This window comes from Hylobates moloch, unplaced genomic scaffold (assembly GCF_009828535.3).
Source record: "Hylobates moloch isolate HMO894 unplaced genomic scaffold, HMol_V3 SCAFFOLD_1, whole genome shotgun sequence".
Taxonomy (NCBI): Eukaryota; Metazoa; Chordata; class Mammalia; order Primates; family Hylobatidae; genus Hylobates; species Hylobates moloch.
The window spans coordinates 81,211,546-81,224,182 of NW_026652276.1; the positions used below are offsets into that span (position 1 = coordinate 81,211,546).

The 12,637-nt window shown below is 34.1% G+C and overlaps 1 protein-coding gene across 2 annotated transcripts in view; it reads right to left on the bottom strand.

Moving 5' to 3' along the window:
• Positions 1-12,637, bottom strand: part of PSMD14 (proteasome 26S subunit, non-ATPase 14) — a 102,917-nt gene that overhangs the window by 11,377 nt on the left and 78,903 nt on the right. For both annotated transcript variants that reach the window (XM_032755574.2, XM_058441660.1), the window contains 2 exons: positions 9,029-9,103; positions 5,002-5,127 (listed from right to left, as the gene is read on the bottom strand). In XM_032755574.2, the coding sequence (XP_032611465.1) occupies positions 5,002-5,127; positions 9,029-9,103 (201 nt within the window). The remainder of the gene's footprint in view (positions 1-5,001; positions 5,128-9,028; positions 9,104-12,637) is intronic.

A 12,637-nucleotide genomic window follows, 5' to 3' on the forward strand; every position in this document is an offset into this window, starting at 1 on the left:
TATGTTGGACTTGAAATATGAGACATACCTTTCTACCTTGTTTAAGCCATTGTTATTTTGAGCTAACATAACCTTAGATCTAAGTATTACTTGTTTAACGCAAAAACTGAAAATAATTCAGGCGTTACATAAAGTATAGGAGTCTCCTGCCTCACACACAGTTACTAACACAGTATGTTGACATATATGCAAGATAGAGATACTTTTGAAAAAGGGAGAGAAGACAACGTGATAGGAATTATTTTAACATTGTTATACAATTTAATTTTGTACATCTAACAGCAGGTTGTAGATATTTCTCTAAGTTTTTGTGAAATTTTATTTTTCATAATAAATCCTTTAAAGAGAACATGTGGTTTAAAGAGTTATATGCACTTAAAACTGAAAGATGGTCTCCAAAAATATATGAATTACTTTCCCACTAGTGGTATAGTTTCCTAAAAAAATTCTTTTTTATTTAAAAGGAAAAAATATTTATCTACTTATTTTAACTTTGAATACTTAAAAAGGCTAGAACTTTTCCATATTTATATACCATTTGTCTTTTTCTTCAGTGAGTTTTCTCTTTTGCTCAACTTATTTTAAAAAAAATATTTTATAGGCAAAGACTACAAATTGGGTGCAGTGTATATACTGCTCAAGGGATGGGTGCACCAAAATCTCACAAATCGGCATTAAAGAATTTACTCATGGAACCAAACACCACTTGTTCCTCAATAACTTACAGAAATAAAAAACAAAAATAAAATAAATATTTTATAGTAATTCTCTGAATATTATGCATTTTGGGGTACTACCTCACTCTGTGTTATAGGTAAAAATATTTTCTGCCATTCTGACTCATAACAAACACTCAATAAATGTTAGTTGTTATTTTATGAAGATAAACTTCAATGTCACGTTATCAAATTTTTCAAAGCTCACATTAATATTCTTACTAGAATTATAGTAACTTTTGGGAAGCCAGACAGCAGCTTTACAATACTAAGTCTTCCCATTTGGAAACATGGTATGTCCCAATTTATTTACAAATGTTTTTCGTTTTCTTCACATAAGTCATACACACTTATACATTTACATTTCTTGTGATGGTTAATTCCTGAATATTTTATAATTTTAGATGCTACTGTGAACTGATTTGCCTATTTATATTTTTCGACTGTTTTCAGTTTATATAACTATTTTTACCACCTACATAATTCTTGATTAAAACAGTTCTAAGAGTTTTCTAAGTTTATTCTCTTAGATTTTTATGTTTGATTGCAAACACACTATATCATATCCAAATAATAATCATCTTACCTGTTTTCCCCAATATTTATATCTGTTGTTTTTATCATATTGTACTACCAAATGAGATTTCTCCATTTAGTACAGCTACTGGATTAAACCAAATGTAACTGTATATTTACATATTTCATATGTAAGCATATAAAAGAAATATTCAAACTTTCTTTCAGGTTACTAAGTAGGTCAGTATTTCTACCTGAACAGTAAACTGTCAGATCTCCAAATTTATAGCACTACATTGCTTGGAAAAAAAAAGGCAAATTTTTGTTTCTATGCTATTCTTAAAATGTTCTTCACAATTCATTTTTTCACCTGCACATTCATTTACAAAAATGTAATCAAACATTATCAAAATTAAAAAAATAGCAGATGCATCTCGGCATGAATAAATTAGGAGACTTGGAATAACAGAACTGTAGGTGTTGTGGTTCAATAATTAGAAAAAATCAAATGACTAATAATAATCGAGCAGAATTTGTGTGGAATTCAGACTTGAAACTGAAAACTTGGGATGTAAGAATTTAATTATTCTCTAACCTTCTTTTACTTTAGGACCTAACTGGCATACAACAGTAATTACCTTAGCTTAAAACACCAACCAATTAAAAAGAATACTATGAAGAATTGGTAGCATGGGCCTTTCTTTTTATATTTTAAGTGTTACTAAAAAAACCCACCGTATTTCTTTCAATCACAGAGGGAATTACATTCCCAAATTTGGACTCTTTCATATCACAGCTTACACATTGTTTTCATTTTATAACCAAACCTTACAAGTTTTTGAGTACTACAGAGATTTTTTAAAACTGTAAAATAGGAAAAACTTCTGTAGATGGGCAGCAGTAACCATAAATAGGTTATTTCCTGGCAGTAGTACCAATACAAATTTACTTAAACGTGTAATGTTAAAGAGAAATGAAAACCATTCCTACAGTCTGCTGAATAATTACTTAAGTCATAACTTTTTTACGTATAAAAGGTTAACTATTTAAAATATGGTGAGTGATTTATTTCTCTTTATCTAATCTCCACAGCATGAAAACATATACTAGAAAGATAAGAAATATTTTCCCTACAATCTAGCACTAATGGGGATTTCCAGTTGAAACACTATAATCAGGGCATATTTTTCAAAGCCAACCCTAATTCTGCTGGGATTTCATTTGTATGGGCCCATCAACTTTATTTTAAAGCTTAGTTCTCTCAAAAGTCTTATTGCTACACTTGGTAAATTTTATACACTGTCTCTTGGATAAAATATTTTTTTAAGCTGTGTTTATTTTTAAAAGGGAAATACTACGTTTTGGTGTAATAACCAACAACAATCTTAACTATGATCCTGAAATCTTGAGCTCTAGCCTTTACCATTAATTCCTAGTCCCACATTTCTAATTGCTTCCTTAAAAATAAACTCTTTACCTCCTTCCTCAATCCTTCTACTTCTACCTAAATTGAAAATGCTAATGGTACTACCATACTACTAGTCACCCAGCCAGGAAACTTTGAATTCCTCTTTGATTCCTCCTCCTTCTTTCACTTCGTCTATCCAACCAGTGCCATGCTTTATTTATTTGCCTATTGATACCGCCATTCCCACTGCTACGATGGTAATCCAGACTCTTCGTACCTTTTGTTTGGGTAGCAGCAAGCTCCTCTTAAACAGACTCTCCATTTCAAATCTTCTCTTACAGCGTTCCTTCTAAACTGTTGTGAAATTATGTTTCTAAAGTCAGGTTCTAAGCATATCATGCCTCTGATCAAAAATAACTCTTAGGCCAGGCACGGTGGCTCATTCCTGTAATCCCAGCACTTTGGGAGGCCAAGGCCGGTGGATCACCTGAGGTCAGGAGTTTGAGACCAGCCATGGCCAACATGGTGAAACCCCGTCTCTACCAAAAGATATAAAAATTAGCTGGGTGTTGCAGCGGGCACCTGTAATCCCAGCTACTTGGGAGGCTGAGGCAGGAGAATCTCTTGAACCCAGGAGACAGATGTTGCAGTGAGCTGAGATAGCTCCACTGCACTCGAGTCTGGGTGACAGAGCGAGATTCCATCTCAAAAAACAAACAAACAAACAAAAACTCCTCAAAAAAACCTCTTATCCTGACATCCCAAGTGCCATTATTGGACTTCAAAAACCTTTTAAAACTTAATTCCCCACTGTTCACCCTCACGTTCTATGCATGCTAGCCAAGCATATTGTTTCTTAAACATGTCCTGTGTCTTTTTTTCTCCCCAACACCTCCCCAACCCACTCTGCTCCACCCAAACCTCATATTCCTGGTAACCACAATTCTACTCTCTACTTCTATGAGTTCAACTTTTTTAGATTCCACATATAAGTGAGATGATGTGGTGTTTGGCTTTCAATGCCTGGCTTATTTCACTTAAAATAATGCCCTACAGGTTTATCCATGTTGTCATAAATGACAGGATTTCCTTTTTTTAATGGCCGAACAGTATTCCATTGTATGCATATCTATACACATTTTCTTTATTTGTCTGTTGATTGACACTTAGGTTGACTCCATATCTTGGGTACTATGAATAATGCTCCAATAAACACGGGAGTGCATACATCTCTTCAACATACTGATTTCATTTCCTTTGGATGTGCAACCAGTGGTGGGATTGCGGGATCTGTTCTATGCCTTTTCTATCTCCTAGCCCTTGCGTGTGATGTTTATTTTGGCTAGGGTAACATTTCTTTGTATGTTCAAGTCTTACTGATAATTTAAGGCCTAGTTTGAATGTTGTTTATCTGTAAAACGGCAATCTGGGTGTTGGCCAGCTTGAAAGTCAGAGCCTATGAGCTCCTACAGGGCTTCCCATGGTCTTCTCTATGGTAGTGTTTCTCTAATGTCTAACTACAAGAGTATACGAATCTCCTGGAGAGCTCGTTGAAGTGCAGATTTTGAGCCAGTAGGTCTGAAAGTCTGCATTTCTAACAAGATTCTAGGTGATGCTGATATAGCTGATCTGTGGACAATCTGAATATGAAGGTGTTATGAATGGTACAGACTGATTTTTAACTAATGCCCTGGTTATTTAGAAGCTTGTCTAACTGTTCCTGCTTTCCTATAAATAAAGCAAGGATCCATTTTCTATGGATAACTTGTATAAGAGATGTTCAATAAATATTTGTTAATGTAACACTGTATAATGTATAAATGTGTATTTTAAAATTGTAGGTTTTCAACCCATTAATGAGTTGCAATCTATATGTACACATGTATGATATACCTGGCACATTAGATTTTCAATAAATAATTATTAAATGAAAAATAGAAACGTTCATAAAATAAATTATACACAGCAAGTAGTAAGTGCTGTTAATTGTTATCTATATCCCCTTACTCCTCGTCCCTTTCAAGAAAAAAATACTCTAAATAATGAAGAGATTTCAAATGTGCAACTGTATTACATGGTCTACAACAGGAGTTGGCAAACTATAGCCCATGGGACAAATCTGGCTAGCTGCTTGTTTTAATAGATCCCAAACACATTCATTCTTTTACATATTGTGTATGGCTGCCTTTGCATTACAAAGGCAAGGGTGAGTAGTTGCAGACCAGATGAACTGCAAAGCAAATATTTAGTATTTTATTTACAAAACAGGCTTCTCTATTTTTAATTACTTACACAATGCTTGGCATCTAATCATACGTATTCCGAAGATTATAAAGAACAAATTGCAGAAGTAACTTTTACCTTATTGTAATTCTTGGCTAATTCCAACATCTCTTTTACCACTGATTCATTGTGTTTACAATGTTCACTGTAGTCCTGAAGTGTCAAACCTTCCATCCAACTCTTCTTATGCAAATTTAGCAACATCTAAAAAATAAAAGTAAAAGTAATTCTTTTTCTGCCTTGAGGATGATACCCCTTCATTGTCTAGAGAAAAAAAACTTCAAAAAAAAAAAAACATTTCGACTTAATGGATTTAAGTTTAACTTTATTAATTCAAATGAACTCCAATTAGAATGCTCCTATATTTATATTAATATAACTTAAGGAGTACTCCAACACCAAGGCCTTTGTATTTGCTGTCCTTCTACCTAGAAGGCTATTTTCATCTTTGCATAACTTACCCTCCTCTCTTCCTTACAGATAGATGTCTTCCCTAACAACAATATACCTAAAATAGTCACACTACACTACCTTAAACAAAATCTTTCTTCCCTTAACCTGCTGTATTACTTGTATAACGCTTACAAAAACCTGAAATTTTTGTTTACTTGTTTACTGCATTTCTCTCCCACTAAAGGGAAATCAAGAAGGCAGGGACTTTGCCCTATTCATTTCAAGATCACTAGAGTCTAGATTCTAGAACAATATCTAATAATAGCTCAATAAATATCTGATGAATGAATGAATTAATGAAATTTATATTATAAGTATCTCTAATTTTTCATATAGCCTAGCTTTCAAATGCCAAGATAACGAGATAAATGCCCCATTTACTGAGTGACCTTGTGTCAATCTTTCTGATCCTCAGTTTAGAGATCTATGAATTAAGGGGCTTGTATTAGGTAATCTCAAAGTTTCCTTCAAATTCTGGTATTCCATTTATAATTTAAAAACGTAAAACTTCCTTATTGTCAGGATGAAAAGCCAAGAAGCTGAAAATAAAAGATTTATCTAGGCCGGGCACAGTGGCTCATGCCTGTAATCCCAGCACTTTGGGAGGTCAAGGCGGGTGAATCAGTTGAAGTCAGGAATTCGAGACCAGCCTGGTTAAAATGGTGAAAGCCCGTGGCTACTAAAAACACAAAAATTAGCTGGGTTTGGTGGCAGATGCCTGTAATCTCAGCTACTTGGGAGGCTGAGGCAGAAAAATCACTTGGACCCGGGAGAGAGAGGTTGCAGTGAGCTGAGGTCACACCACTACAGTCCAGCCTGGGTGACAGAGTGAGTGAGACTCCAAAAATCAAAAATAAAAAATTATCTAGTGTGCAATCACACCAGCAAATTGGGGTTGGATCCTATATCAGTGATCATGAAACTAAACACCTTAGTTCAATGTTTCTCAAATTGGACTTACAATTCTGAGTACTTATTCTTAGATGTTCCTAAGTTTTCAAGTTTATATTTTAAGACGGTTTTTCTTAAAGTCCTACCCTACAAATTTTCTTCAATTGGGGACTATCATTAAATAAGAAGTTTTTTTCCCTTTGGATGATTCACAAAATTGTGAAAAGTAAAAGAAAAAAAATGATGGCTATAAAATGACTGTTGTTTTGTCAATAGAACCATTATACTTTAAATGAGATCCCTGAGCCATGAGAATCTGAAGATGTACTTGGAGGTATATGGGGGTTTAGTTTAGAAAAATTATCCTACTTGCTTAGAAGTTTACAGCTATTTGTGGTACAAATTTTATCTTATATTGGAAAATAAGCTGCCTGTCAAAATCACCCATAAGGCTTTTGAAGATAAAAAACTCCTCCATTCCCTTCCTTTGTCTCCAAGATCACTAATTCTCCCATTTTCTCCCATGGCTCCAGGGGCAAGGACAGTATGCCAAAAAAAATTAGGAAAACCCTCCACAGATGATTTCAGTTTCTTTGATTCCTTCCTAGCTTCTCCACTGATACTGTTCTAGAAAATACATGCTTGGGAAATGTGGGTGCTGCTACAACTACCTATGCTATACAGCTACCTATAATTAAGTGTTGAGACTTAGATTTCCCTCCACTTCAAAAGCAAACAAAGACAGTTCCCAAGAAGCAACAGGATATTCCTATCATACCTGGACAAGGATTCCCTTGCGACCCTCAAGTAAGGCTGGGGGTTAAGTAAACAAGTTGTCTCGAAAAGAGTAAAGGCAGAGCTTTTGTTACCAAGAAGGCAGTTTAACAGCTAAACTGAGCTATTAAGAACATAAATATAACATTAAGTAATTTATGTAAGTGCTTATATATTTGCTTTTTCTGCCAAGGAAAATGGCTAAGTTTATGAGATACTCCCCCCAAAAAAGAGAAAGAAAAATTGATGTAATTAGCTAGACATTTCCAAATAGATGGGTGTCAGATATTAGTCTGATAAAATATTTATATTCTGAATGAATTTTGTTTGTCCCTGAATGATGCCATTTTTCACAGACTGTACTCATTCCATGTAAACTTAAAAATAAGTGTTAAAAATATACTTAAAGTAATCAACTAAATCTATCACAGCAGAAGTAAACTGTGGTTCACAGGCAGGCAATTAGAAGAGAGCATTATAGGATCCCCTCGGGCCAAGGGGGAAGTGGTCCCCCACTCCCCTCACTCATCACATGCTCAAGCACTGGGCCCTTCAGATGAGTTTATGAGTGGATTTGACCTTTTAAAACTCTAGTTTATCAAACTTAAAAAAACAAAATTAGAATTCTTATTTCAAAGAAAATCTTATATTGCACATCCTCTCCCTAGTATATAGATTAGATTAAAAATGGATGTGATCTGGTTGAAAGACGGGGTAAGCGTGGAGAGCCCAGCTCACTCCATCTGCCACTTGCCATGTACCAGAATCCCCTTCTAAGACACCTTGGTGAGAAACAGTTTGGGCTAGATAGAATGATCTTATTTGCTACTGATTACTTATCTCTTTCTGACTTGAGAGTGGTCTCACTAACCAAAACTTACAGGCTATCAATCAACAGTAAACTCAGTGTTCTTTTAAAAAATGCTTTTAACTTTCCCAGAGAGAAACACAAGAAACTAATTAGGTGGATGACTAATGTAATAGTAAAGAGGGGGAAAGTGGTTCAGATTGTAGTATCAAAAAACAACAGGCAGATTTAAATACTTGGCATTAGTTGAGAGAAAAACTGTACTAGAAATAATCCTAAAATAGAAACAAATGAGAATGCTAATTCATCAAAATGTCAGGTAATGTTAAAAACTAATCAAACTTGAAAACTGGTATAAAATGGGATCAGAATCTAGTACAAATTATCTGAAAATCCTATAACTGTTTCCCTTTGACTCACGCTTAGTTTTCTTTAGCGTAAACATGGTATGTTTTCTAAAAGCACTAGGCTCGGTGCAATGGCTCATGCTAATGATTGCAGCACTCTAGAAGGCTGAGGTGAGAGGATCACTTGAGCACAGGAGCTCAAGACCAAACTAAGCAACAAAGCAAGAATCCGTTTCTACCTCCCACCCACCACCCAAAAAATAGCCAGGTGTGGTGGTGCATGCCTATAGTCCCAGCTACTCGGGAGGCTGTAGAGTGAGGATCCCTTGAGCCTAAAAGTTGGAGGCTGCAGCGTGCCATGATCACACCATTGCACGCTAGTCTGGGAGACAGAGCAACACTCTACTATCTCTTAAAACAAACAAACAAAAAGCACTATACAACTGCAATTTAAGTTATTCCTCTCAAATTTACAGAGCAATATATTACTAATTTAATTACAAAAGGCCTTTTTATTGAAGAAGATAAGTTAATCAGAAAAATCACAGAACTAAAAGAAATATTTTTATGATTTATCATAAAACCAAAGTGGAATGTTTGATTTATTTCCTACTTCCTCTCCCACTTCAGCACCTACCAATAAGGTAAAATATGTCTTTAAATAGTCCAATAAAATATTCCTTTATTTTGTGCTGCAATTCATCAATAATGGAATAATGTTTGGAAACACTGAAAGAGGTCAAAAATTTGAATTTAAATCACATACCAGGTAATAGTTTAAATGGTTTGAAAAAGATTTTTTTCCTCCTATAAGATAAAAATTTAAACTTACCTTCTGTTCCAGTTCATTTTTCCGATAGTTAATAGTAATGGAGTAATAATGTCTGTTTAGTCCATGAATTAATGCCTATATAAATGATTTTAAAAAGGACAAATTAGTATTTTTCCCCTAATAAAAATGTTTGAAACTGTTGATATATTCTTACATAATACCTGTACCATCCTCTAATAAAGGCATTTTATTTTAAGTAAATTAAGATGAAATTAAAGTATTTTTCTTAGCTACAAGTTTAAAACTAAGGTTTAGAGGAATGGGTTACACATTCTTCAAAGCATGATATGAAAGAGCACAAATTAAGCAGTTTCAGTAGCCTTGCTCAGTCAGAAATAAGGTTTGAGATTATCATAAGCTAAGTTTATAAATCATTCATAATTTATTAAATCTAACTTTATGATATCTAGGGGGCTCATGGGTATTTCAAATGAAAAGCCTAAAAAGCCACAATAACACAGCTGTTTCTTTACCCACATTAATCTGGAATTCCCCTTTTCCTAATTCAGTTTTGATTGATTCAAATAATTATGCATGTCTCCAAATTAACTATGTGGATTTTGGTCTTTACTGGGTCTGTCTAGCTCATGCTCTTATCCAGTGACATGCAATCTCACTAACCAGAATTTTTTTCACCTCACTCTATCTCCAAGGTGAACAGGCCAATCATAATAAAATCTTAAGCTAATGGCATGGCTTTATTAAGAAACAATAATCCTGAATGTCCTGAAATCAATTCACAACTGCCCCCATATCTAACTCTGACAACATCAAGTGTTCAAATGAGGTTCCACAGTACTCTGGTGGACCTAAAGGACCCTCTGGCAGCCTAGAAAAACATGAAAGTACAGAAATAAACCTTTAGGGATATTTTTAACAAGTATAAAAACAAAAAGGACTTTGGGGTTAACCCTCAGGAATCTAAAGAGAAAAACTAACCAAAATAACCACCACTTCTCTAACTAATAGACTTTTACAATGTAGGTCTTAAGATGTCACTGAAGTAGAGGAAGAAGGGGTAAAGAAGAGAACATTTAATGAGCAGTTAGTATCTGCTTTACACATCTTCTAATCTTCATAGTACTGTAAGGTAGGGCAATTCAATTTGTATTTTGACAGATGAAAATAAAATGCAGGGTCAGGCTCAGTGGCTCAAGCCTGTAATCCCAGCACTCTGGGAGGCTGAGGCAGGAGAATCACTTAAGCCCAAGAGTTCAAGACCAGCCTGGACAACATAGCAAGACCCCATCTCTAAAAAAAAAAAAACACACACACACACAAAAACCAAAAAAACAAAAAAGAAAATAAGACACAAATATTAATTTGTCCAAGTTTATAGCTAGTAAAAGGCTAGATAGGGATCTGAACCTAGGTCATTCTGATTCCATAGCCTATGTTCTTTCTAACATACTATGCTACAATACATATCAGGAAATTCTTGGATTAAGTCTATGTACTTTAAGGATCAGGATGAAACAAAGCAGTATGTTAATTTTTAAGCTTTGCTAGCAAAAATCACTCCAATGAGTATTAAAATATTTTAGATGAGTACTTTAACAATAGATTCTTATTTTACCAATGTCTGTTATAAAAGTGAGCTATGAAATTCCATAGGAAGCAGTGACTGATTGTAAAGTACCAAGAGTATATATTAAATCCTTATTCATTTCAATAATCATCAGGAGCAATGAATTAAATTTTAGTGCATAAAAATGCTATACTGTACAGATCAAAAAGTAGAAGTGATCAGGGCTTCCTTTAATCTGTGCTCATATTCGTGTACATTAGGAAGTGAATCAGCCTAGTAGAGAATTAGAAAAAGGTGCTCAGTCCTCTAAGCAGACATAGTCTGGCTGTAGAGAGTGGAGGTTGAGCTGGAAGCTCCCTCGTCCAAGCACGTTTGCGCAATGCACTCACTAATTGCACAACCCTACATGGTGGTCATAAAGCTAGTAACTGCTGTAGCCAATACATACAGAAGCCAGTTAATGGACCCACAGATACTAGGCCCTATATTTTTGAGACTAACTGTACTAATGAAATATTAACTGGTGTCTGAAGGCACAATCTACTTGATTTTCAATTACATTATATAGATAAAAGCATTAAAACTAACACAGACAGCATGAAAGATCAGCAGGTATAACAATAACAAAACAAAGGTAAGTTTAAATCAAATGATATCCTCAAGTAGTCTTTCAATTTCACTTACTCACCTGCTGTGTGCCCCCAGTGCCTTCCTACCAAATCATAAGTCAACCAGCCGTGTCCTTTTTGGGTTCATGTAGAACTACACACAACCAACTGACTTATGATTTTACCTCTATGCACTCACTGCTGTGGAAAAGCGGGTGCATTATAAAACACACGGCTTACGGATTATATATAAGCTATTCATGGGTTCCTGATAAGTTTTTAAAAGTTTTCGTGCTCCTTAAAAAGGTGTGCTTGGATATAAAGACAAATTTGTTTGCCTTAATTTATTTTATATTGATAAACTGAAAATACGGTGGTAACTGATATCCTTTAAATCACGTTCTAAAATGAAGCTTTTTGAATATAAATAGAATAACTGAAAAGAAACAAAATGTGTTTTGTGGTTCCCTCTAGAGTGGAGAACTGAGTTGCAGAAGGCAAAAGAGGAAAGGAGAGTTTTTGCTAAATGACTTTATACTTTAAATTTTTTTTAACTGTATATATATTATCTATGCCAAAATTAATTAATTAAATTTCCAATGATAATATAAAAGAATGAAGCAATCTGATTATGAGTACTAGTTCCTACATTACCTCACGGGATTACCTGGGCAACTCAACTTTATGGGCCTCAGGTTTCCTCATGTACTAAATGACTACAATGGCTCCTTTCTAGTGCAATTGTTTTATAACTTATATGTTCAGTAATTACTGAAACAATGTTTTCCAAATAGCTTAACTCTATTAAACAATGCAACTGTACTCAACACTATACTTAGAGGCTCTTAGCCTTAGCACATGCATCTATACATCAATATTTACTAAATTTCCATGAGACTGACTACCAATCTTCAAATTTACTGTGACATTTAAGAATCCATAATGTCACTGAACAGTTTATAATGGAATAGTTTAAAAAATTTAGTTACTAAAATAAATGCTTAACTCTCAATTCTAAACATTTGAAAGTAATAGCCAAATGTTCCAAGTGCAAAATAATATACATTATCATATATTAATATAAAAGCCTAGAGTATAGGCATTATACTTTCTCCTATCAGGATTATTAGTGGCTTCTATTATATAAAACATGAAAGTGAAAATAACCTTTGTCTCTTAGCTTATTTCAACACTGTCAAGTAGTACTTTAAAAATAACATTTTCTAAAAGCAATGTATGTTTCACTGTAAAAAATTTAAGAAATATGGACAAGGAAAGACAAAAAAATCTCATAATTCTACCATCCAAAGGTAACCAGTGCTAATATCCTGGTATAAATATATAGGCACTATCTATAAAATATATTCTGTTTTATAATCTTTTCTTACTTAACATATTTGAACTTTCCCCAAATTATTAAATAGCAGTCTACAGTGAATCATTTTTCTCTACCAGAAAATCATTAGTGACCAC